The sequence below is a fragment of the Thalassophryne amazonica genome, chromosome 8, assembly GCF_902500255.1.
Source record: "Thalassophryne amazonica chromosome 8, fThaAma1.1, whole genome shotgun sequence".
NCBI lineage: Eukaryota > Metazoa > Chordata > Actinopteri > Batrachoidiformes > Batrachoididae > Thalassophryne > Thalassophryne amazonica.
Window position 1 is genome coordinate 1,541,851 of NC_047110.1, and position 26,195 is coordinate 1,568,045.

A 26,195-nucleotide genomic window follows, 5' to 3' on the forward strand; every position below is an offset into this window, starting at 1 on the left:
CACCAAGACACCCACACAACTCTGAAGGTTTTCTAGGCTTCTGTGTCTGTGATTGGACAAACTGTCCATCATGCAACGTTTGCCTGTTGCATCATCAGTCACAACTTCATGAGACTGAGAAGGATTTTCCAAAAACAATTAAAAAGTGAGTTGAACTCAGATTTGATATTTTCTTGTCCTTCTCTGTTCCATCATGAAGACATCTAACTGGTGATGCAAGAAAAAACTAGAACAGCCAAGCCAACAAATAAGACATTATAATAATTCTAAAAGCATGATCTCTGCGTCAGGCGTGGACAGAACGGTTCAGAATTGTCACAACATTCCACAGATGGAAAACGTCACTCTTTAAATCTCTCAAACACCAAAGTCCAAAGACAGTTTAACTGTACTATGATGAAGAACGACACCTGCATCCAGTGATAATGTGACCTCATCATTACTGGCATCTAATGGTGGTGTCATGCATTGCTATACCCACAACACTATGCAACCACCATGGGTCCTGGGTGGCAACCACCCAGACAGACTACTAGTTCATCCCACCTCTTCAAAGTAAACCATCTATCTGCTGCTGTCAGGTGAAACATGGACGTGTCCTCCACCTTATCACAGAGAAATGCTCCACATGGCCAACATGTTGCAGCTGATCCTCTTCATCTGAGTCTCTATACGTAGCCGCTCGTTTGGCATCGGTACCCAAGTGGTACCTGAGTGGTACCCAAGGATCCTGTATAATGGATATGGAACAATTTTGGGTGGAATTGTGCACCAAAGCAAGCACCAAATGTGGCACAATGGTACCTCTTGATACCTTTTTTATTTTTCACTTTTTTCCAAAACGGCTGCTAACATGTTTTGATCTCTCTTTTATAGCTGTTTTAGCTGCTAAAATAAGTAGAATGACGATCTTGGTGTCTAGATACATATTTTGGTCTGTTTAGAGCGAATTTACATCCCTGCAGTTCGGTGGCAACCTCTGATCACCAGATTGTTACGGAGGTGGTCACAGGAGGCAGAAGGCCATCTTGGTGGATGTTTTGAGGTGACTGACTGAGCTGTGCTCTGTGATGTGCAGAGGAAGGACATGAAAAGCGTTACGGACTGAATAACAGATTTTATCATACGAGGTCTGTCCATAAAGTATCGTACCTTTTTTTTTAAACTATATGGATTTCATTCATATGTTTTTACGTCAGACATGCTTGAACCCTCGTGCGCATGCGTGAGTTTTTCCACGCCTGTCGGTGACATCATTCGCCTGTGAGCACGCCTTGTGGAAGGAGTGGTCCCGCCTCCTCGTCGGATTTTCATTGTCTGGAAATGGCGGAATGATTTGGGGTTTTTCAGAAGCTGTTAGAGACTGGCACCTGGAAACCATTCGAAAAATTTATCTGGCTTTCAGTGAAAATTTTACGGGCTTCACAGAGAATAAGGTCTGTTAGTACAGCTTTAAGGACCCTTTTAAGGACGCTCGGTGCGCCACGCTCGGTGCGCCGCGCTCCGAGCTGCGACGACGCGGCACAAGCCACCGGACCATTTCTAAACAGATGGCTCTGTGGATACGAGACCGTCGTGTGCTCTTTCTCTGGTTATCACAAGAGCTGGACATCAGCCATTTCACTTTTAACAAGAGATTTTGTCATGGAAAGCCGCGCGGAGGCTTCGCGCGTCACGACCGATTTGCTTTGGAAGCGAGACAAAGGAACACCTCCATTTCGGTGTGTCAGAGGAAAAGTTTGGACATGTCTATCTCGGCTTTCAATGCTTACCAGTCCAGTAAGTATTAGTGAAATTGTGGAGAGCTGGACATGTCCAAACTTGTCCTCTGACACGCCGAAATGGAGGTGTTGCTTTGTCTCGCTTCCAAAGCGAATCGGTCTTTATGCGCAAAGCCTCCGCGCGGCTTTCCATGACAAAATCTCTTGTTAAAAGTGAAATCTGCCGGAAAATGGCTGATGTCCAGCTCTTGTGAGAACCAGAGAAAGAGCACACGACGGTCTGATATCCACAGAGCCATCAGCTCAGAAATGGTGCGGTGATTTGTGCCGCGTCGTCGCAGCTTGGAGCGTGGCGTGCCGAGCGTCCTTAAAGGGGTCCTTAAAGCTGTACTAACAGAACTTATTCTCTGTGAAGCCCGTAAAATTTTCACCGAAAGCCAGATAAATTTTTCGAATGGTTTCCAGGTGCCAGTCTCTAACAGCTTCTGAAAAAATTCTGATGGAAAAAAAGTCCTTTTCATTCCGCCATTTCCAGACAATGAAAATCCGACGAGGGGGCGGAACCACTCCTCCCACAAGGAGTGCTCACAGGCGAATGACGTCACCGACAGGCGTGGAAAAACTCACGCATGCGCACGAGGGTTCAAGCATGTCTGACGTAAAAACATATGAATGAAATCCATATAGTTTAAAAAAAAAATAAAAAGGTACGATACTTTATGGACAGACCTCATATACCTATAAATGATACACCTATATGATTGGATAAAACACTAAAGAATAAATAGCAATACACCCTTTTCGCGGACGGGTAATATTTTTCATATCACTCGAGTAACCAGCCAATCCGGACAGCGGAGCGGCGCCACGATGAAGAGGCGTGGTCAGAGGAACTGTGAAATACTGGTGAGTCACTATTAATAATTTCTTATGTGTCCAACCTCGTAGGTTGATCGGTAAAATTTAATTCGTTAGTTCTCAAAGCCATCATAATTATTTATAGGAAAACATTCTATTTTGTTTCTACTAAGGTTTGAACTTTGAGAGTGTTTACACACGAGAGAAAAGAGAAAATGTTAATGCCTGTTTGAGAAAAGTGTATAAAGTGTTTTTACTGAGGGGTTTTACAGCCTTAAAACATCTCTAATAATTGTAAAAAATAACGCTGACTACTTCACGGATTTCGCCTATCGCAGGTTATTGTTAGAACGTAATTCCCTTTCATAGCCTCGCAATTTCGCGGATTTTTTTAGTGCAATTTTGCATGCTTCTTCTTCTTTTTTAACAGCGCATTGTGTTCTGTGTCCTTATCAGGTGGTCCGGTCACGGCACCGGTCGGCATCACCGCGATTGCTCTCACTGCCTCTGACGCGCTTACTGAGTCTGCGGGCTCGGTAAACGCTGCAGCGGGCCACTCACGCCGCCCCCCTGTCTGCTGTGCCGAGCTGCATCCAACTCCAGCACCAGGTCCAGAGACTACGCTCGCTGTTTTGATGTGCAGCGCCCGCTGCATGGTCTCGGTAACCGCAGCCGCAGACCTCCGTGGCAATGACTTGGATTCTTTGCGGGTCCCGCATCCGTACTCCCGGGGCAGTGAGCGAAGGGAGAGCACGCGCATTGTGTCTGCGTGCATTTATCATTGATAGGTATATGATAAAATCGTTATCAAGTTGTTTTACCCTGAAGGGTGTATAAAGCCATATTCATTGGTAAAACAACTTGATAACTGATAATATCAACTTCTGTACAGATGATATCATCCCAACCAAGACTGTGCACTGTTACCCCAACAACACATCAAGGCAACACTGAACAGGAAGAAGGCTGCATTCAGGAATGGAGACACAGAGGAACTGAAGAGGGTGCAGCAAGAACTGAGGAAGAAGATCACAGAGGGGAAGGACAGTAACAGGAGGAAGTTGGAGAACAAGCACCAGAAGGGCACTAGAGCTCCCCCTGGATTTGTCAGAGCACCCCAGAGAAAATAATTCCTTTATTTATTATTTTAGTTTAATTTCATCACATGTTTTTAAGGCCTTGTCTACACTGAAACTAAACTTCTGCTATACAATCTTTTTCTTTGTCATTTTTAAAAAGTGTTCCTTTCAATAAATATCTCCATTCTCACAGATCCAGTGAAACTGCGTGAAAATGCTGTAGTACACATGCCAGGCCTGTAGGTAGCGCTGTAACACTTAAAAAAATGGAGAAAACGACATGGCGCTAACAACGAAAGCTAAAACTTTACAAGCCGGCTCACAGATTAAATAAAGTCTTTTAATCTGACCTGTTGCCAGGATTCATCATCACAGAAGAATACTGTTCTCCACATGACACCCTTGTTTTGGAAGATGACGTCTCGAAATCTGTTAATTCCTTATGATGGAAGTTACTGGTTAAGGTTTATTTAGGTTTTTTTTTAGATGTCACTCGGTGTTTGTCTGCTCAGGGTGAGTTTCTCAGACTGAACTGGAGGACTATGTGATGAGAAAATAAACATTCGTCAACAGAACTGATTGTTTTACACAAAATGAGTGTAACATGACGTTCAGTGACATCACATTCAACAATGTTATGATAATAAAAATAATAATAATAAAAAAATTAATTTATAATGCACCTCTTATTAATAAAAATCTCAAAGTGTTACAGGAAAAATAAGAAAATAAAATGAAGGATAAACAAGAGAATTAAAATAGAAAATTTTAAGACAAAAGCAGTCAGCAGAATAGAATAAAACCAAAATAAAAAATAAAATAGAATAAAAAGACTAAGATGCAACAGATTAAAATTATTGAGACCTGTGATAGGCCTGTCTAAACAGGCATGTCTTTAAGCTTTCTTAAAAGCTTCCATAGTCTGTGGAGCCCTCAGATGGTCAGGGAGGGAGTACGAAATATGAGGTGCAGCTGAACAGAAGGCCCTGTCTCCCATGGTGTGAAGTTTGATGTGAGGGGGACAGAGAAGATTAGTGTTGTATGCACAGAGGGAACAGAAGGATGTGAGGGGAGTGAGGTAGTCTTTGAGGTATGTGGGGGCATTGCCATGGATACATTTGTAGGTGATGAGAGCAATCTTAAAGAACATGTTGCTCCAAAATCACAACAATTAATATCTAGGTTTTTAGTGAGCATCCAATGATCCACCGGAATTACTTTGTGCACTTCCGTGACCGGTTTCAAAGTATATGGCATTTGCAAAAAACAGCTACGCAGATGTCCGAAAACAAAGTACTCGTAATTAGGTGTTTCCAACAAGTGACACTGCTATTAGAAGTGTCCCAGCATGTGCTTCAGTGGAATGTAGCTGATAACGTTAAGAACTGAGGCACAGATTAATTACAATGTTTACATAAGTGTGATGTCGTGTTATGATGACTTATTTTTAAGTGATAACTGCTAATTTTGATGTAGTCACGGTAAAAGCTGTGGCTCCAAGAAGGTTGATGTGCACCACGAGTCATAAATGTTTACATAAGTCATAAATGTAGCCTGTCAATAACCATCTCTGCTGCAGGATCAGTTTGTGCACCATTACTTATGAGTGTTATCAATAAAATCTAAAAAAACCCCACATCTGCTGCCGGGGGAAAACGAGCGTCTTGTCAGCTGCACAGTGTGCACACACGCACACTCACTCGCACTTGCACACACACACACACACACACACACACACACACACACACACACACACACACACACACACACACACACACACACACACACACACACACACACACACACACACACACACATTCCGGTGAGGTATGAGACAGGGCTGCCCCATCTCGGGTCAGCTATGCTTTTTAGCCACAGAGCACCTCTTATGCAGCATTAGGGCCAAGCTGTCTGGCCTTGTTTTGCCAGGTTTCCAACTGTCTTCTCCTCTGGTGCTCTCTGCTTATGCAGATGACATCACTGTTTTTGTTACAAATCAGGCGGATGATGATGGGTTACAAGACAGCTAATGGCTCTGTGAGAGGGGAACCTCTTCAAAAGTTAACAGGGCGAAGAGTGAGGCTGTTCTGACGGGAAGGTGGCAGGAAGGGTCTGCTCCCTGTCTACCGCATGGACTGCAGTGGGGAGTGGAGGGTTTGAAGATTTTAGGTGTGTTTCTGGGGACGGCTGTTTGTCAGCAGAAGAACTGGGAAGGTTTAGTGAAGAGAAGGTGTATGCTAGACTGTCCAAATGGAAATGGTTGCTGCCCCAGATGTCCTATAGGGGGTGAGTTCTGGTTGCCAATAACTTGGTTGCTTCGGTGCTGTGGCACAAACTGTCTGTCATCTCTCCACCTCGGGGCCTAATTGAGCAGTTGCAGGGGTTACTGGTGGACTTTTTCTGGTCTGGTTATCACTGGATCAGGGCTCCTGTGCTGTACATGTCACTTCATGAAGGAGGACAGCGGCTGGTGGACATTTCTTCTCGGGTCTCGACCTTCAGATTGCAGGATGTTCAGAGACTGTTGTACACCTCTGGATTGAGCTGGCAGGATACGGCTCGTGTCCTGCTGAGGTAGGAGGCAGGTCTTGGATACGACAAACATCTTTTCCTCTGATGTCAGCAGGATGTCCTCGGGATGCACACCACAGTTTTTTTGCTGGTCAGTTCTCCAGGCATGGCAGGTCCTCAATGTGCACAGGGACAGTACAGGCACGCCTGGGATGTGGCTGTTTGAAGATCTTCTATTTTTATGTTACCTTTTTAGCTTGCCCTGGTTGTCCTCTGCCAGGCTGCGGTCCCGCCTGAGGGAGGAGGGGTGCGTCAAACTGGACCATCTACTGTAGACATCTGTTGCAAGGTTGGCGGAGTCAACAGGAGTTAGGTCCTCCAGGATGCTGCTCAGGTTGGTGGATGATGAATGTGAGTATGGGTTCCCCTCTTTGGCTGTCTTGCCTGCTGTGGGGGTGTGGCAGGTGGTGCAGGGGGCTTTCCTGTCCTTCAGGACAGTTATGTTGGGGGAGTTGGAGAGTGCTGGTTAAAAGGCTCAGCTTGTCTCCTGTGGGGTGCTGGCGAAGCCTGTACAAACCCTCGGTCGACAAACGCACAGGGGACCTCCAGTGGAGGATTGTCCACGGGCTTCTGGCTACAAATGGGTATCTGGCGCACCTGGATCCAGGGGTTGATGGAGTTTGTCCTTTTTGTCCACTTAGGGAAACTGTTCACCATGTTTTTGCACAGTGTCACCGGTTGTCAGGGCTGTTTGGGTTGTTGGGGAGGTGGTTTCATGGGCTTTGTTTGTTGTTTACTATGGACTTGTTTAATTTTTGTCCCAAATACTGCGCACAACAATGGACATTAAATGTTTTAATTAACCTGCTTTGTGGACTTGCCAAGTTGGCCATCTGGAAGACTCGGAAGAACTGTGTTTTAGCTCAGGGGTCAGTAGACCCTGAGTTTATGCTGAAGGGACTCTTGGCAGCCCGGATCAGAGTGGACTTCCAGTTTTATGTTTTTACTGATAATGTGGACACCTTCAGAGACATATGGTGTGTAAATACAGTTCTCTCGTCTGTATGGGAGCTTGGTGCTCCATTTCTGACGTCTGTCTGCAGCGTCCATGTTGGTGAATGCAAAAAAAAAAAAAAAGGTGGTGATATAAATACGGTGTGAATAAAGCTGTTTTTAAATTTATATTCTCTCTGTCTCTCTATTAGCTCTTTAAAATGCTGAAACAACCAACACAGGATGTTGAAGTTACGCCTGTGAGTCCTGGCATTATTGTTGGGGGACACGCAACAGACTCTCTGAACTATGTGATGTGATGAAGGACGTTTTGAGCCCTGACGAGGCAGCAGTGCATCCCATTGTACATCTGGAAAGGTGAGTGCCATTTGCTTAATTTATGGTATACATGTTTTATGTGCATGTAGTAAACGGGGCCATTGTTGGGTCAGTGGCTGAAGTTTCATCTCTTCAACACCAGATGGCAGACCTGCCCAGAGTACATGTACCGTTTTTAGGACGGAGCGCATTTCCAAAATGCCATGAGAAACCACCAAAAATGAAATAAAAAAGTATTTAATTTACTCATATTTGGAGTTGGGGTCAGTTTGGGTAAATTGTTCCCTGCATGTCTCACTAAGCAGGAGGAAACATTAACAGAACTGTTTGATCCACATAAACTGGGCTGTGAGCGCGCTGATAACAGACATCATGTCTGTAATTAATCAAAGTGTTCCACCATCTACTTGACACAATGTAATGTGCTGCGTTCAGGACGCTGGGACAGACCAAACATTAAACAAAGCTTCCAGAAAAGTGTGTTCATGAAATTACCTCAGAGACAAATATGGATCATCTGTTTACTGTCTATCAGAGCTTGGGTGAAATCACCAGACATTTCTGCTGATGTGTGGTGCTGCTAACTTAACTAATTCACAAAAGAATGTGAAAACTATTTTTTTCTTCAAGCTTCTCAGGGTTTGAACACAGCACTGATGTCACAGCCCACTGCGTATGACATAAAGAGGTAAAGTGCTGCGCTCACCCAGAACCAGCACAGATAACCAAAAAATTAACTTCAGTAACAGATAATCATATAACTGAAAAGTTATCTTCGATAAAGATAAAATGATAAATGATAAATTCCAGTATTGTCTCCGATATAATTACAACAAGCTGATTTTGAGTTTTAACACAATGATCACTTTTGGAAGCATCAAAAGCGACAACAGACCCAAACAAAGAATCAGCACTTCTGTCTTTCAGCATCCTGCCCCCTGCTGGAAGCTCCAGTTTACTACATGGCTTCCAGCACAGACGCCACTAAGAAAAGCCAGAAAGCTCAACTCTGCCCAATCACCATGCTGCCATCAGGCGGAGGTCTTGGAAAATAAAGCCCTCCTGACTTATGGTTTGGTGAATAAATAAAATGAATACTGATAGAATAACTCCGTTAATATTAATTCTGTCATTTGTGCAAAGTTAAGATATAACATATATCTTTTAATGTTGAATAATGCACTAATTCAGATTTTTTGTAACAAATACAGACAGATGGCATTCTGGGTAAAATGTGCCCTCACTACACTGATTGGTTGATTAATTCTATGTAAACCAACATGTTAATGTGACATGTGCCATGTGTTGGTGTTTACAGATAAATGTGCTTTTGTAAAATATGCCATTTTTTATTTGTAAAAAAAAAGGAATTTTCAAAAAAAAAAAAAAAAGCCAAGTTGTAATTAGATAACCGTCTGATATAACAAGTGTCAAATAGAACACTGCCAACTACTGGTGCCAGTGTGAGTTTTTACCCCTTTTCAGCTGATTTTTCATTCATGTGAGAATTTTTTGGATCGTACCGAGTTTCAGGTTAATCCCGCGCCCTGCATCATTTAGTATACATGAAGTAACGAGCTGCGTTTAACATCTCACGACCACCTCCTGATCGCCGGTCGTATGGGCAGATGAAAATCAAACCTGTTTGATATTCTTGTGCCTGTGCAAACACCGCAGACCTGTCTTGTAATGTTTTTTTTTTTTTAACTTTGATGTCTCCCATCGAAGGTTTTTGTAAATTAAGCTTGAAAAAAAAAGCTTCTGTTTACGTTTTGCTTCTGGAAACACGAGTCCGATGTGTGGTTTTTGAACATATAATGTGTATGAGAACATAAATCATGCACTCTGAACTTTTACACCGTGCGGTTCTGTGGTACAGTGTCAGTCCAGCTTCAGTCTGAGCACTGCCATGAACACTACTGGCCAGTAGATGGCAGTAGAGACCTTGAATACTCGCCAAAACAAAATTCCAGATAATCTGTGTTGCTACTTGCTACATTTAAGATGTGTGGAATTTAATAAAAGCAAACACAAAAACAACCAGAAACCCAGAGAATATATCCACGAGAGTTTTAGGCACTAGAGTTTAATGCTGTTGTCCTGATCAGAGTGTCTCAAATATATTCTCCTGTCGTGAACGTACTGAGATTACCGTACTGAGATTACCCTATCCTACCCATAATGCACTGCTGGGCACAGCATGTTCACACTAAAACCTTAAAAATTAGTGCATTACTTTGAAACTAAAACATATATCTGATATTTTCACTTTATAAAACTTCAGAAGTGACGTTAATTTAAATAACTTGTCCGAAATAAGTTTGGTTAAAATTTGAACCATAAGTTAAAAATGTATGCCTCTGGATGACTTGGGTGATATTGGCTGGGTAACAGTATGGGGTTAAAAGAAATGTTTTTTTTGTGACCAGTTCTACTTTGCCTGCAGAGAATAGAGCGGTTTCTTCTAGAAGCAGCTCTCTTCTATTTGTAGAGGGTAAAACTACACATCTGTTCACCTTTGTTTACCATGTTAACGGTCAAAAATTTATCGGAAGATAATTCGTCTGATAATGGTTTTCAAAGTTATCTGAAAAGATAATCTGCTAATGAAAACTTTATCTCTGATAATTATCGGTTATCAGAAGTGTGCCCACCACTGCCCAGAGCATACAGAGATGCACTGAATGCCCCGTTTTGTGACTGCACAAGAATGGGTGGGACGCGACCTGACTGGACAGTGACATTCAGAGGCAGATCAAATCCTCCTCCCTGCTCTCGTTTGGCGGTGTGTTGCCCAAATCCCCCTTATGAACAAGCCACCGATGTCCATCATGATCCACAGGTGTGCTCCTTGGACACTTTGCCGTCTCTTTGGTGTCTTTAGTTTCCTCACATTGAGGGGACTCTTATTGCTTCCATATGGTCTAGTGCCCTAAAGCAGCCAGTCTGGGGTATTAGGGGATGTCTGGCAGCTTTTAAAGATAGAAACACATTGTTGAGGACAATTCTCTCTCTCTCTCACTCTCTCTCTGTCTCTCTCTCTCTCAGGGTTCCATTTCCCCGTTGTTCCCTGTCCTCATTCCCCATCCCCAGCTGAAGGCATCAGGAAAGTTCCACCCAAAGAGTGCAGTAATGAGTCTGGTCTTTTTCACCTCCAGTCTGACGCCACGTCACACCGTCTCCTGATGCTCAGTGATGCTGTTTGTATTGACTCAGATTTTCAAGAAACTCTACTGACCTCATTGTTCATGAGGTTTGTATTTGAATGAAAATGTTCTTTTTTTAAATCCTCATAAACAGACTTGGTGTCAGTTAAGAAGTGATGTACGGAACCTGATTAACTGCTGGAGGGATGCGACACCGACTGAGAAGTCTCTGCAGCTGCAGGACGTTGAAGTTGGACACGCCAATGTTCTTCACCTTCCCTGATGCCTGCAGCGCTTCCATCCCCTGTTAAAAAAAGAGAAAACACATAGTAAACATATAATGATGTTTCAATTTATTTTCATTTATATAGCACCAAATCACAAGAAAGTTACCTCAAGGTGCTTCACACAGTGAGGTCTGACCAACCCCCAGTGCAAGAACACAGGAGACAGTGGTAAGAAAAAAAAACTCCCTCTGATGATTTGAGGAAGAAACCTCAAGCAGACCAGACTCAAAGGGGTGACCCTCTGCTTGGACCATGATACAGACAGAAATTACAAAACAATTCATAAAAGGAATATACAGGAAATGCTGTTGGTGCACAGGACAGGAGGGTTACAGAAACAGACACCACACCCACCTCTGGATGGAGCTGCACCTTAAACAGAGAAAAACCTCTCCAGCGAGGCATCCAGGGGGCATCCGGAAAAGATGCCCGAGCCACCTCAACTGACTCCTTTCGATGTGGAGGAGCAGCGACTCGACTCCGAGCTCCTCCCGAGTGAACGAGCTCCTCACCCTATCTCTAAGGGAGCGCCCAGCCACCCTGCGGAGGAAACTCATCTCGGCCGCTTGTACTCGCGATCTCGTTCTTTCGGTCATGAGCCAAATCTCATGACCATAGGTAAGGATCGGAACATAGATCGATCGGTAAATCGAGAGCTTTGCCCCCCTACTCAGCTCTCTCTTCACCACAACGGTCCGATACAGCGACCGCATCACTGCAGATGCTGCACCGATCCGTCTATCGATCTCACGCTCCATCCTTCCCTTACTCGTGAACAAGACCCTGAGATACTCCCCCTCTAAGCTGCCACCTTATTGTGGTGGGGGAGTTTGCGTACCCGGATGATCCTATGAGCTATGTTGTCGGGGGCTTCGTGCCCCTTGTAGGGTCTCCCAAGGCAAACAGGTCCTAGGTGATGGGTCAGACTAAGGGCAGTTCAGAATCTCCATGACCAGTAAAAAATCAAGGACCGAAACGTCGCTCGGTATGGCGGAGCCGGGGCCCCACCCTGGAGCCAGGCCTGGGGTTGGGGCTCGTGCGCGAGCGCCTGGTGGCCGGGCCTTAGCCCATGGGGCCCGGCCGGGCTCAGCCCAAAAGAGCGACGTGGGCCCGCCCTCCTGTGGGTTCACCACCTGCAGAGGCAGCCATGGGGGTCGGGTGCAGAGAGGATTGGGTGGCGGTCGAGGGCGGGTGGCCCGGCGGCCCAGTCCATGCTTATAGCCCCTGGCTGTTGGGACGTGGGTCTTGTTCTTAAATTCAGAAACCAAAAAAGAAAAAAACCTGATGATGCTACAAAAACTTCAATTCAGAATGCTCGTAGCACGGGCCGGGGCGGAGGATTAGCAGCAATCTTCCATTCCAGCTTATTAATTAATCAAAAACCCAGACAGAGCTTTAATTCATTTGAAAGCTTGACTCTTAGTCTTGTCCATCCAAATTGGAAGTCCCAAAAACCAGTTTTATTTGTTATTATCTATCGTCCACCTGGTCGTTACTGTGAGTTTCTCTGTGAATTTTCAGACCTTTTGTCTGACTTAGTGCTTAGCTCAGATAAGATAATTATAGTGGGCGATTTTAACATCCACACAGATGCTGAGAATGACAGCCTCAACACTGCAGTTAATCTATTATTAGACTCTACTGGCTTTGCTCAAAAAGTAAATGAGTCCACCCACCACTTTAATCATATCTTAGATCTTGTTCTGACTTATGGTATGGAAATAGAAGACTTAACAGTATTCCCTGAAAACTCCCTTCTGTCTGATCATTTCTTAATAACATTTACATTTACTCTGATGGACTACCCAGCAGTGGGGAATAAGTTTCATTACACTAGAAGTCTTTCAGAAAGCGCTGTAACTAGGTTTAAGGATATGATTCCTTCTTTATGTTCTCTAATGCCATATACCAACACAGTGCAGAGTAGCTACCTAAACTCTGTAAGTGAGATAGAGTATCTCGTCAATAGTTTTACATCCTCATTGAAGACAACTTTGGATGCTGTAGCTCCTCTAAAAAAGAGAGCTTTAAATCAGAAGTGCCTGACTCTGTGGTATAACTCACAAACTCGTAGCTTAAAGCAGATAACCCGTAAGTTGGAGAGGAAATGGCGTCTCACTAATTTAGAAGATCTTCACTTAGCCTGGAAAAAGAGTCTGTTGCTCTATAAAATATCTATAAAAGCCCTCCGTAAAGCTAGGACATCTTTCTACTCATCACTAATTGAAGAAAATAAGAACAACCCCAGGTTTCTTTTCAGCACTGTAGCCAGGCTGACAAAGAGTCAGAGCTCTATTGAGCTGAGTATTCCATTAACTTTAACTAGTAATGACTTCATGACTTTCTTTGCTAACAAAATTTTAACTATTAGAGAAAAAATTACTCATAACCATCCCAAAGACGTATCGTTATCTTTGGCTGCTTTCAGTGATGCCGGTATTTGTGTTATGTGGGCCGCTGAAGAGGAGGTACTGCTGGCCCACCACCACCAGATGGCGCCCTGCTTGGAGTGCGGGCTCCAAGCACGAGAGGGCGCCGGACCCTGAGGAAGTGACAGCTGTCATTCATCCCCTGCACCAGCTGTCACTCGTTCATCATCATCATCACCATCTTAAAAGCCGGATCGGGACTCCACCTCCTCGCCGAGAAATCGACCACCGTGAGGTACACTTCTCTGCTGATTAACACGTTGTGTAGGATTCTGAATTTCTGTTGCAGCCGGTATCCTGTGGTGTTCACCCTTATCTGGGAAGTGGCGTGGAGCGTGACGACGACAACCGCGCTACAGATAAGTGGACACACTAGGAGCTGCACGAGTGTGTGATTCGGAGGTGGAGGTTCTCCTCCTACTGTGCACAAACTGTAGACCACTGAGTGTAAGGAGTTACACTCATTCATCTTTTTTCTGCTTTCTGCTAGCAGTACCAGGGTCGACAGCCGAAGACAGAGGTCACCTGGGGATTCGGGACTTGGCGGCTCCGGTGTTCTTCAGACCGTTGGTGGTGGAGGCCGTGTGGGACGCGGTCTCTCTCTCGTCGGGGTCTTCTATCTTCGAGCCTGCCCACACGTCACCTGGTGTTCATTGACTTTGCAATTTCTGTACATTTAGTTGTGTTTTGTCACAACAGTAAATTGTTACCTTTTGGCTTACTCATTGTCCGTTCATTTGCGCCCCCTGTTGTGGGTCCGTGCTACGACACCTTCCCAACAATTTGGTTAGACCCTTTCTCTCCGATTGTTCTGTCTGAGTTATTTTCATTAGTTACTTCATCCAAACCATCAACATGTTTATTAGACCCCATTCCTACCAGGCTGCTCAAGGAAGCCCTACCATTATTTAATGCTTCGATCTTAAATATGATCAATCTATCTTTGTTAGTTGGCTATGTACCACAGGCTTTTAAGGTGGCAGTAATTAAACCATTACTTAAAAAGCCATCACTTGACCCAGCTATCTTAGCTAATTATAGGCCAATCTCCAACCTTCCTTTTCTCTCAAAAATTCTTGAAAGGGTAGTTGTAAAACAGCTAACTGATCATCTGCAGAGGAATGGTCTATTTGAAGAGTTTCAGTCAGGTTTTAGAATTCATCATAGTACAGAAACAGCATTAGTGAAGGTTACAAATGATCTTCTTATGGCCTTGGACAGTGGACTCATCTCTGTGCTTGTTCTGTTAGACCTCAGTGCTGCTTTTGATACTGTTGACCATAAAATTTTATTACAGAGATTAGAGCATGCCATAGGTATTAAAGGCACTGCGCTGCGGTGGTTTGAATCATATTTGTCTAATAGATTACAATTTGTTCATGTAAATGGGGAATCTTCTTCACAGACTAAAGTTAATTATGGAGTTCCACAAGGTTCTGTGCTAGGACCAATTTTACTCACTTTATACATGCTTCCCTTAGGCAGTATTATTAGACGGTATTGCTTAAATTTTCATTGTTACGCAGATGATACCCAGCTTTATCTATCCATGAAGCCAGAGGACACACACCAATTAGCTAAACTGCAGGATTGTTTTACAGACATAAAGACATGGATGACCTCTAATTTCCTGCTTTTAAACTCAGATAAAACTGAAGTTATTGTACTTGGCCCCACAAAGCTTAGAAACATGGTGTCTAACCAGATCCTTACTCTGGATGGCATTACCCTGAGCTCTAGTAATACTGTGAGAAATCGTGGAGTCATTTTTGATCAGGATATTTCATTCAAAGCGCATATTAAACAAATATGTAGGACTGCTTTTTTGCATTTACGCAATATCTCTAAAATCAGAAAGGTCTTGTCTCAGAGTGATGCTGAAAAACTAATTCATGCATTTATTTCCTCTAGGCTGGACTATTGTAATTCATTATTATCAGGTTGTCCTAAAAGTTCCCTAAAAAGCCTTCAGTTAATTCAAAATGCTGCAGCTAGAGTACTGACGGGGACTAGAAGGAGAGAGCATATCTCACCCATATTGGCCTCTCTTCATTGGCTTCCTGTTAATTCTAGAATAGAATTTAAAATTCTTCTTCTTACTTATAAGGTTTTGAATAATCAGGTCCCATCTTATCTTAGGGACCTCGTAGTACCATATCACCCCAATAGAGTGCTTCGCTCTCAGACTGCAGGCTTACTTGTAGTTCCTAGGGTTTGTAAGAGTAGAATGGGAGGCAGAGCCTTCAGCTTTCAGGCTCCTCTCCTGTGGAACCAGCTCCCAATTCGGATCAGGGAGACAGACACCCTCTCTACTTTTAAGATTAGGCTTAAAACTTTCCTTTTTGCTAAAGCTTATAGTTAGGGCTGGATCAGGTGACCCTGAACCATCCCTTAGTTATGCTGCTATAGACGTAGACTGCTGGGGGGTTCCCATGATGCACTGAGTGTTTCTTTCTCTTTTTGCTCTGTATGCACCACTCTGCATTTAATCATTAGTGATTGATCTCTGCTCCCCTCCACAGCATGTCTTTTTCCTGGTTCTCTCCCTCAGCCCCAACCAGTCCCAGCAGATGACTGCCCCTCCCTGAGCCTGGTTCTGCTGGAGGTTTCTTCCTGTTAAAAGGGAGTTTTTCCTTCCCACTGTAGCCAAGTGCTTGCTCACAGGGGGTCGTTTTGACCGTTGGGGTTTTACATAATTATTGTATGGCTTTTGCCTTACAATATAAAGTGCCTTGGGGCAACTGTTTGTTGTGATTTGGCGCTATATAAAAAAATTGATTGATTGATTGATTGATTTGTCTCCAATACAGCATGATCAATTAATTTAAAATCAATTTAAATGAGTCTGCTGCTTTGGTGCTTCATTAAAATGTTTGACATTGTGTCACATTAGCACTTACTAACTCCGTTTCATAGCCTTGGTGTTAGAGATCAGGGCTGGATAAGGACCTCAGTCACCTGTTGGTGACACAGGCTGATGGCCAGCGGTGAATATTCAGAACTGACAGCAGTGGTGTACCACAAGGCTCAGTCATGGGGACTTTGATTTCTTGTTTTTTTGTGACATTCCTGATTTGCTTGTCAAGTTAGCATCAATGTACTCTCAACCAGAGTCACATCATTTGGTGTCCTTCCCATTGGTCACTTCTTTCATCCTGCATTCTAGCTGATTGTAGGGCCACTTGCTGTTTGACGCGCCAACCGGAGCCCGAAGCCGGCTGTCTTTAGATAATTTTGTAGATGTTGTTTAATTGTGTAGACTGCAGGTCCAACACATACATACTGTTGTTGTCATGGAAATTGCTGTTCAGTGACACAGTTGATCCAGCATTAAGAAGAGTGGTGTAGCTGCTTTAACATCTCTGTCTGGACGGGATGACTTGGACATGAAGGTAAACAGGCAGCGGCCAAATAAAGCACAGCAAAATAACTACATCTTTTACACTGTACCTATGTTCAGCTTCTCTGAATATCTGAAAATCCTTCCTGCCTGGACTAGAGCCAGCCTTCCTAAAGCGCGTTAGGCCTCATCGTTCAGTCTTGTTGGCCAGCGGTCACCTTAGTATTCCTTCTGTTTTTCTTGTTGTTTAATGCTGACAAATTATACTGTATTTGTTGTCTCTCTGATGGCTGAGTCTGTTTTTTTCTCTCTGTTTGAGGTGCTGCTCTGTCCAGAGGTGGGAGTGGGTGTCTTCTGCAGGCCTCCTGTCCTGTGCACCAGCATGGATGCCCAAAATTTCCTGTATACTATTCATTTTGTCAGTTGTGTCTGTATCATGGCCCAAGCAGAGGGTCACCCCTTTGAGTCTGGTCTGCTTGAGGTTTCTTCCTCAAATCATCAGAGGGAGTTTTTCCTTACCACTGCTGCTCTGGGGGTTAGTAAGGTTAGACCTTACGGTGTGAAGTGCCGTGAGGCAACTTTGTTGTGATTTGGCGCTATATAAATGAAATAAATTGAACGGAAAATCAAACATTATGTCGGCAATCCTGCATTTTGCAGACTGACGTGTGAAATTTGGCTGCTTCCATGTTTCTCCATCTGTTATGTATCTGCACGGTGATTTTGCACAGCTTTTATGTCCTTCCTGGTACAAGCCACAGTCTCCGTCAGAGACACAGCTGATATTTTAACAGGTAAAAGGAGAATTATGAAGCAACCAAAACAACTGAAAAGAACAAACAAACAGCAGATAGAAAGAAGGTGACTGACTCCGTGTGAAAATAAAGTCCAGGATGTTGCAGAAGCTGCAGGATGAAGGAGGGTTTAGTAGAGTCCCGACAGACACACAGCAGACGTGAAGATATGAAGAGAAAGTATGAGCTTACCTTCCACACGTCAACGTAGTCTATGTCAGAGGTCAACATCTCTCCGTCTTTCTTTGGGAAAAGCTCCTCAGCCATTTTCTGCAGAGAAACATGAAGTTAATAAACACAGGTAAGGAGACGCGGTGTGTCCCTGAGAAAAGACAAACCAGAGGGTCCTCCTTCCTAATGTACAGTTTGAAACAAATCTCACACACACACACACACACACACTCTCTGTGGGTCAGTTTGTTGTGCGTCACTCCACCTTCAGGCCAACAGGAAAGTGCACGAGGTAAAGGTCGATGTAGTCCAGCTGGAGGTCATTCAGGGACTTGTTGAGACACACAGGAATGTCCTTGGCGGCGTGATGAGTACACCACAGCTGAAATAACACAAACATGCACACGCACATATTATCAAGAAGATCTGACATCAACAGTGTCTTAGGACCGCTGAGAGCGGTTCCGCTCTCTGGTCTAAACAGATTGTCCTGTCCAAGCAGTCCCGTGTCACGTCCACACCGCCCACCTTACTGACGATGAACATGTCCTGGCGCCTGAAGATGCCCTGCTGCATCTTGGCTTTGAGAGCCTTCCCAATCTCCGCTTCGTTGCCGTAGATGTAGGCGGTGTCTATGTGGCGGTATCCGGCTGCAATGGCGGTCTCCACTGCACCTTGGACCGAGGTGCGCGGTAGTAAGGAGGACTGTAACAAGCAGGAAAAGTTCAAATGAATCTTTCAGTCACAAGACTGGAGTCTCTTGTGAACGTTGTCTCATGAGTCTCTGCAGAGCATTTAGTTCCTGAGAGTCAGATCAGGACCACACATCAATCTGGAGGTTCTGGTCAGCAAACAGCAAAAGCAAGACTTTGACTTTTTGTGACTGAATGAATGTCACAGCAGCACTACAGCACCATCTAAAGGTCCAGTGTTGAAGTACAGTCTTGGTTGGCACTGTCTGTGAACTCACGGAGTGTCAGGCTTGAGGTCAGGCCCGAGGTCAGGCTTGAGGTCAGGCCCGAGGTCAGGCTTGAGGTCAGGCTTGAGGTCAGGCCCGAGGTCAGGCTTGAGGTCAGGCTTGAGGTCAGGCCCGAGGTCAGGCTTGGGGTCAGGCTTGATGTCAGGCTTGAGGTCGGTCAAGCACAGACCCTGACTCGTTAAAAAAAAAAAAAACCCAGAAAGTCGTCGCACAAACTCACAGTTTCCACTCAAAACAGGTTATAAAAAGTTTGAACTTAAAGAAGCTTCTTCAGGGTGTCAAAGACAAGCAGACCATGAGGACAGGACACGTCTTTCCACATACCGTACTGTCTGTGTCCATAACAATATGCCATCTAGTGTTCAAAGCAAATAATGTATTTCATGACGGACTCGACAGCAGCCACGAGAGACGAACTGTGTGTGTGTGTGTGTGTGCACCGTGTCCACAGATCGTTCTTATTTTCACAGTCTTAAAGCCACTAAACTATTTTCTTTTTACTTCAGTTGCACTTTGAACGTCCGCAGCAAAGAGGCTAAAAGGAAGCAGCGAGCTTGTTCAATTTCCAGAGATTTATCAGCTGTCCTCAGCTTCCTTTAATGATTGTCAGTGAGTTCATCAAACACGCTGAAGAGAGGAAACACTCAGACAAGCTGAGCGGACAGGGTGCGTCTCACCGGTCGGGCGTATGGGCGCTGTGCAGGAGGCCGTGGCCGGGAGACGCACATCAACCGACAGAGAGGACAGAAGGTAAAGGAACAGTTCTGTCTGTCAAGAACACAACAACACACAAAGGACATAACACGCGAGAGACATAACACATGAGAGATAATTGACACGAGGGACAAAACACATGAAAGAAATAAGACACAAGGGACATACACGAAGGACATAAGACACAAGGGACATAACACATGAAGGACATAAGACACGAGGGATATAAGACACAAGGGACATAACACACGAAGGACATAAGACACAAGGGACATAACACACGAAGGACATAAGACACGGGACATAATCAAATCAAATCAATTTTATTTATATAGCCCCAAATCACAACAAACAGTTGCCCCAAGGCGCTTTATATTGTAAGTCAAAAGCCATACAATAATTACAGAAAAACACCAACGGTCAAAACGACCCCCTGTGAACAAGCACTTGGCAACAGTGGGAAGGAAAAACTCCCTTTTAACAGGAAGAAACCTCCAGCAGAACCAGGCTCAGGGAGGGGCAGTCTTCTGCTGGGACTGGTTGGGACATAACACACAAAGGACATAACACACAAAGGACATAAGACACAAGGGACATAATGCATGAAGGACATAACACACGAGGGACATAAGACACAAGGGACATAACACACGAAGGACATAACACACAAGGGACATAATGCACAAAGGACATAAGACACAAGGGACATAATGCATGAAGGACATAACACACGAAGGACATAAGACACAAGGGACATAATGCGTGAAGGACATAACACACGAAGGACATAAGACAAGTGACAAAACACACAAAGGACATAACACACAAGGGACATAATGCACAAAGGACATAAGACACAAGGGACATAGCTGACATGAGGGAGAAGTGGGACAGATTAACGTTCCTCACCAGAGAAATGTCGCGGGTCACCATGACAGAAAAACGCACGTCAACAAGAAAGTTTATCCTCTAAACTTTTAAACTCTTAAAATACTCGTACACTACATTTTAACTATACAACCCCTGGCAATAATGATGGAATCACCGGCCTCGGAGGATGTTCATTCAGTTGTTTAATTTTGTAGAAAAAAAGCAGATCACAGACATGACACAAAACTAAAGTCATTTCAAATGGCAACTTTCTGGCTTTAAGAAACACTATAAGAAATCAGGAAAAAAATTGTGGCAGTCAGTAACGGTTACTTTTTTAGATCAAGCAGAGGAAAAAAATATGGACTCACTCAATTCTGAGGAAAAAAATTATGGAATCATGAAAAACAAAAGAACGCTCCAACACATCACTAGTATTTTGTTGCACCACCTCTGGCTTTTATAATAGCTTGCAGTCTCTGAGGCATGGACTTAATGAGTGACAAACAGTACTCTTCATCAATCTGGCTCCAACTTTCTCTGATTGCTGTTGCCAGATCAGCTTTGCAGGTTGGAGCCTTGTCATGGACCATTTTCTTCAACTTCCACCAAAGATTTTCAATTGGATTAAGATCCGGACTATTTGCAGGCCATGACATTGACCCTATGTGTCTTTTTGCAAGGAATGTTTTCACAGTTTTTGCTCGATGGCAAGATGCATTATCATCTTGAAAAATGTTTTCATCATCCCCAAACATCCTTTCAATTGATGGGATAAGAAAAGTGTCCAAAATATCAACGTAAACTTGTGCATTTATTGATGATGTAATGACAGCCATCTCCCCAGTGCCTTTACCTGACATGCAGCCCCATATCATCAATGACTGTGGAAATTTACATGTTCTTTTCAGGCAGTCATCTTTATAAATCTCATTGGAACAGCACCAAACAAAAGTTCCAGCATCATCGCCTTGCCCAATGCAGATTCGAGATTCATCACTGAATATGACTTTCATCCAGTCATCCACAGTCCATGATTGCTTTTCCTTAGCCCATTGTAACCTTGTTTTTTTTCTGTTTAGGTGTTAATGATGGCTTTCGTTTAGCTTTTCTGTATGTAAATCCCATTTCCTTTAGGCAGTTTCTTACAGTTCAGTCACAGACGTTGACTCCAGTTTCCTCCCATTCGTTCCTCATTTGTTTTGTTGTGCATTTTCGATTTTTGAGACATATTGCTTTAAGTTTTCTGTCTTGACGCTTTGATGTCTTCCTTGGTCTACCAGTATGTTTGCCTTTAACAACCTTCCCATGTTGTTTGTATTTGGTCCAGAGTTTAGACACAGCTGACTGTGAACAACCAACATCTTTTGCAACATTGCATGATGATTTACTCTCTTTTAAGAGTTTGATAATCCTCTCCTTTGTTTCAATTGACATCTCTCGTGTTGGAGCCATGATTCATGTCAGTCCACTTGGTGCAACAGCTCTCCAAGGTGTGATCACTCCTTTTTAGATGCAGACTAACGAGCAGATCTGATATGATGCAGGTGTTAGTTTTGGGGATGAAAATTTACAGGGTGATTCCATAATTTTTTCCTCAGAATTGAGTGATTCCATATTTTTTTCCCTCTGCTTGGTCTAAAAAAGTAACTGTTACTGACTGCCACAATTTTTTTCCTGATTTCTTATAGTGTTTCTTAAAGCCAGAATGTTGCCATTTGAAATGACTTTAGTTTTGTGTCATGTCTGTGATCTGCTTTTTTTTCTACAAAATTAAACAACTGAATGAACATCCTCCGAGGCCGGTGAGTCCATAATTATTGCCAGGGGTTGCACTTTTAAACCCACGTGATATTAAGACATTTTAACTTACTGTAACACAGGGCACCACTAGGTGTCGCCCTCCCCCTGGGAGTAGCAGATTTCCTGTGGTGTTTTTGTTGGGCCCACATGTGGAAAAGTTTGCCTGGGCAGTTCGGTAAATATGATTTTAACTTCTTGTGTGTTTTTTACGGTGTGATCCGGGTTTTAAATACATTTTGTGTGACAGGGTCTTTTACTGTTGAGGAAGACTGGCGGGATTGTGTGTATGTGTGACTGGACGCGGGAGAACGATGACACAGGTATGCAGTATTTAATATTTTAATGTGTAATTAAAGCTGTAGTTTTACTGATTGTAATGTTGTTATTTCAGTTTTAATTTGTACCGCTGCCTGCTGTCTTCTTGTGTTCTTTAAGTTTGGTGTTTTGGTTCGAGTTAGTCCGTTCAGGGTTGGACATCTGTTTCGCCGTGACATAGTGTTTGTATGAACGGACTAACTCAGCTTTCTTAATTTTTTTTGTGTGTGTTATTTGTTTTGTCACTTCCCCATTCGTCTGCTACACGATTCAGATTCTGACCATTTTCGTTCTGATCTGCCTGCAGTGTTTTTGGGTTAAAGTCAGTCTTGATGCATGTTACTGTGGGTTTACCTGCGTTTGCCTTTGTTTTGCTGTGAATCCACGTTTTCAGTGCATGGTTTTGGATTGGGCAGATCAAGATGAAGTGTAACTTACCGTGAGCTTCCTTGCCTATGTGAAGAATAAATATTGTTAAACGTTATTCTATTTCTGGTTTATTCCATGTACTACCTGTGGTAACATTACTCCTTTTCCTTACTTGAAACAAGCTTCAGTCCAGCAACCTCCTTTTTTCTGAGGGACTCTCCATCCATTTCTCTCACTGCTTATTCTCCACTGTCCTTTGAGTGACTACCTCCAAACTCTGTTGATCACCTGGTGCAACCAGCTGGCTTCAGGCTGGAAGACACACCCAGACCTGAAGCACACAGGCAGAGAGGGCGTGGCCTGCAGCTCAGCTCATCAGTATATTTATATTTAAATATGCAAACGGTTTTCATTTTTTTACTTTTACTTTTGGTGCTCTGTGTGCTGCTTACCCTGTGTGCTGCTATACAATGCTGCTGGAACCTCAGTTTCCCTGAGGGAGTCTTCCCAAGGGACCAATAAATATCTATCTAGTGTAATCTAATTCTGACCCTCAGTATTGACCCTAAACCTTAGTACTGACCGTGACCCTCATCTTTACTGGTAATACTGCCCCTTACACCAATCCTGAGCCCAACACTGACCCCAGTCCTGGTCCTAACTCTGACCCCTAACCATGACCCTGTTGTGGCAGTATGTCTCATGGTGGATTTGCTACTTTGCTAACTACATATAATATCTTCATATCTCCTTATAATAATAATAATAATAATAATAATAATAATAATAATAATAATGCACATAACTTTACTGATCCACACTGAGGGGACGGCCGCCCGTCTGTGTGTACGGTGCTTTCCAGGGCAGGCAGAGCGCTGTGTGTCAGGCCACAGTATGTCAGGCTGAGGGACACCACGTCTGACAATGTGACCAGCAACACCGGAGCACCCCAGGGCACGGTTCTGGCCCCTCTTCTCTTCACCCTGTAAACCTCTGACTTCTAGTACAACTGTGAGCTGTGTCACATCCAGACATTTGCCGATGACACAGCCACTGTTGGATGCATCAGGGATGACAGAGAGGAGGAATCCAGGAGCCTAGTGAAGGACTTTGCTGTCTGGTGCCACACAAACCATCTACAGCTCAACACCTCAAAGACAAAGGAGCTGGTCATCGACTTTGGGAAGTCCAGACCAAAACCACGACCAGTTCTGATCGAGAGAGCTGAGGTGGAGGCTGTGGATTCCTACAAGCACCTCAGGCTGTGGCTGGACAGCAAACTGGACTGGACAACCCACACCAACCACCTGGACAGGAAGGGACAGAGCAGGCTGGACTTTCTGAGGAGGCTGCAGTCATTTAACATCTGCAGGAAACTCCTGTGGATGTTCTACCAGTCTGCAGTAGCCAGCGTCCTCTTTTACACCGTGGTGTGCTGGGGGGAGTGGGGTGCAGCACATGAAAGAAGGACACATCCAGGCTGGACAAACAGTTTATGTCAGTCTGGGTCTGTCGCTGGAGTCAGTTTAGGTCGGTCTGGGTCAGTCTGGGTCTGTTGCTGGAGTCAGTTTGGGTCAGTCTGGGTTTGTCGCTGGAGTCAGTTTGGGTCGGTCTGGGTCGTCTGGGTTTGTCGTTGGAGTCATTTTGGGTAAATTGTTGCACCCTCTGTGAGTGCAGTTCTGTAACAGACACAAGCACAGAGCAGAGCACAGACATAGACGGATTCATTCATTTTTGATTCTCACTTATTCCAGTTAAGGATCAAGTGGGCGGAGCCTATCGCAGCAGTCACAGGGTGAGAGGTGGGGTTCACCCTGGACGGGACACCAGGGCCGACACACACACATTCACATTCACACCTGCTGTCAATTTAGAGTCATCAATTCAGCCAACCTGCATGTCTTTGGAAGTGGGAGGAACAGTGCTAACCACTCAGCCACCGTGCCAAGACAGTTCCTGCACACCCCCTCCCCCAACCTCCCCCAACAAGAAATAGAAGTTTACACAAAGTCCTCCTCGAAAAGCAGCCAAAACCTAGAAGGTGGCACCAGGAGTCAACAGGTGAACAGAACTCAAGAGGCACATGAACCACGTGACACGTGACCACGCCCCTATCCACCTCCTCCTTTTACTGTTGGCACACACACACACACACACACACACACACACACACACACACACACACACACACACACACACACACACACACACACACACACACACACAAACTGTGTCAGTGTTGATCTGTTTAGGGATTTGTGTGTCAGCAGCAGGCGAGGCTTCCACCTTAATATTGTAACCTGTGTACCATCAGCCAATCACAGCCCAGCATTATCAACCTTTGACCTGTCCGTACACAGCTCACACACCTACTCATCCATGTGACGTGCATTTACAAAATGATAAGTTATGAAGAAACAAAAACTAACAGTAGAAAAAGTAAAGCATTTGTACCTTCCACGTGCCCAGACCCAGAGCGGGCATCAGGGTCCCGTCCATCAGGGTCAAGGTCCTGCTCACACACGGCTCCTCCATGACACCGCGAAACAAACACACACACAGCAGCACCACGTTTCCTCTGCACACACACGTCCTTCCCCTTTACTGTCCTTCTGCGCACACACACACACACACACACACACACACACACACACACACACACACACACACACACACACACACACACACACACACACACACACACACACACACGTCCTTCCCCTTTACTGCCCTTCTGCGCACACACACACACACACACACACACACACACACACACACACACACACACACACACACACACACACACACACACACACACACACACACACACACGTCCTTCCCCTTTACTGTTCCTCTGCAGTGCTGCACTTCCTGCTTCACTCTACTGGCAACTAGTTAATCATTCTACAGCAGACTGCTTTCAACGAGTAACTAGTTTGTGGAGATGGGGGGGAGGGGGGGAGCAGAGGCAGCAACTCCTAAAGAACACACACACACACACACACACACACACACACACACACACACACACACACACACACACACACACACACACACACACACACACACACACACACACATCCAGCCAAGTGCACACTCACCTGACTGGTCGTGCTGCGGCGTGGACAACAGCAGAATGGGGTCGTCAGTCCTCCACCTGTGCCTCTCTTCTGGCTGTGTCACAACAGGTGTGTCAACACAGATCTCTGGGGCGTCCAAATATGATTGGAATCCCGCGGCGCTCCATGATGTCTTCTTCCAAGGGTTGGCCGAAGGTATTCAGGACCAGCTCATAGCCGTTGATCTTCCCAAGGACCTGGACGAGCTCATCTCGCTCGCCATCCGGACCGACCAGTGTCTTCAGGAACATCTCCTCTGAGCAGCCTGGTTACCTGACTGATGCTCCACCACGCCTCCTGTCCGTACATCCTCTTCCAGCCACGTTGAAGCTGTCTCACCGCATCGGAGCATGGAGGA

General features: G+C 44.6%; 1 protein-coding gene across 1 annotated transcript in view; it reads right to left on the bottom strand.

The window, feature by feature from the left end:
• zgc:56622 (uncharacterized protein LOC326033 homolog) overlaps positions 1-25,303 on the bottom strand; it is a 47,634-nt gene extending 22,331 nt beyond the window's left edge. Inside the window, exons 1-5 of the mRNA XM_034175676.1 lie at positions 25,173-25,303; positions 18,197-18,373; positions 17,934-18,050; positions 17,690-17,767; positions 10,835-10,951 (exon numbers count right to left, since the gene is read on the bottom strand). Coding sequence (XP_034031567.1) covers positions 10,835-10,951; positions 17,690-17,767; positions 17,934-18,050; positions 18,197-18,373; positions 25,173-25,253 — 570 coding nt within the window. The 5' untranslated portion in view covers positions 25,254-25,303. The remainder of the gene's footprint in view (positions 1-10,834; positions 10,952-17,689; positions 17,768-17,933; positions 18,051-18,196; positions 18,374-25,172) is intronic.
• Between the last annotated feature and the right edge of the window lie 892 nt (positions 25,304-26,195).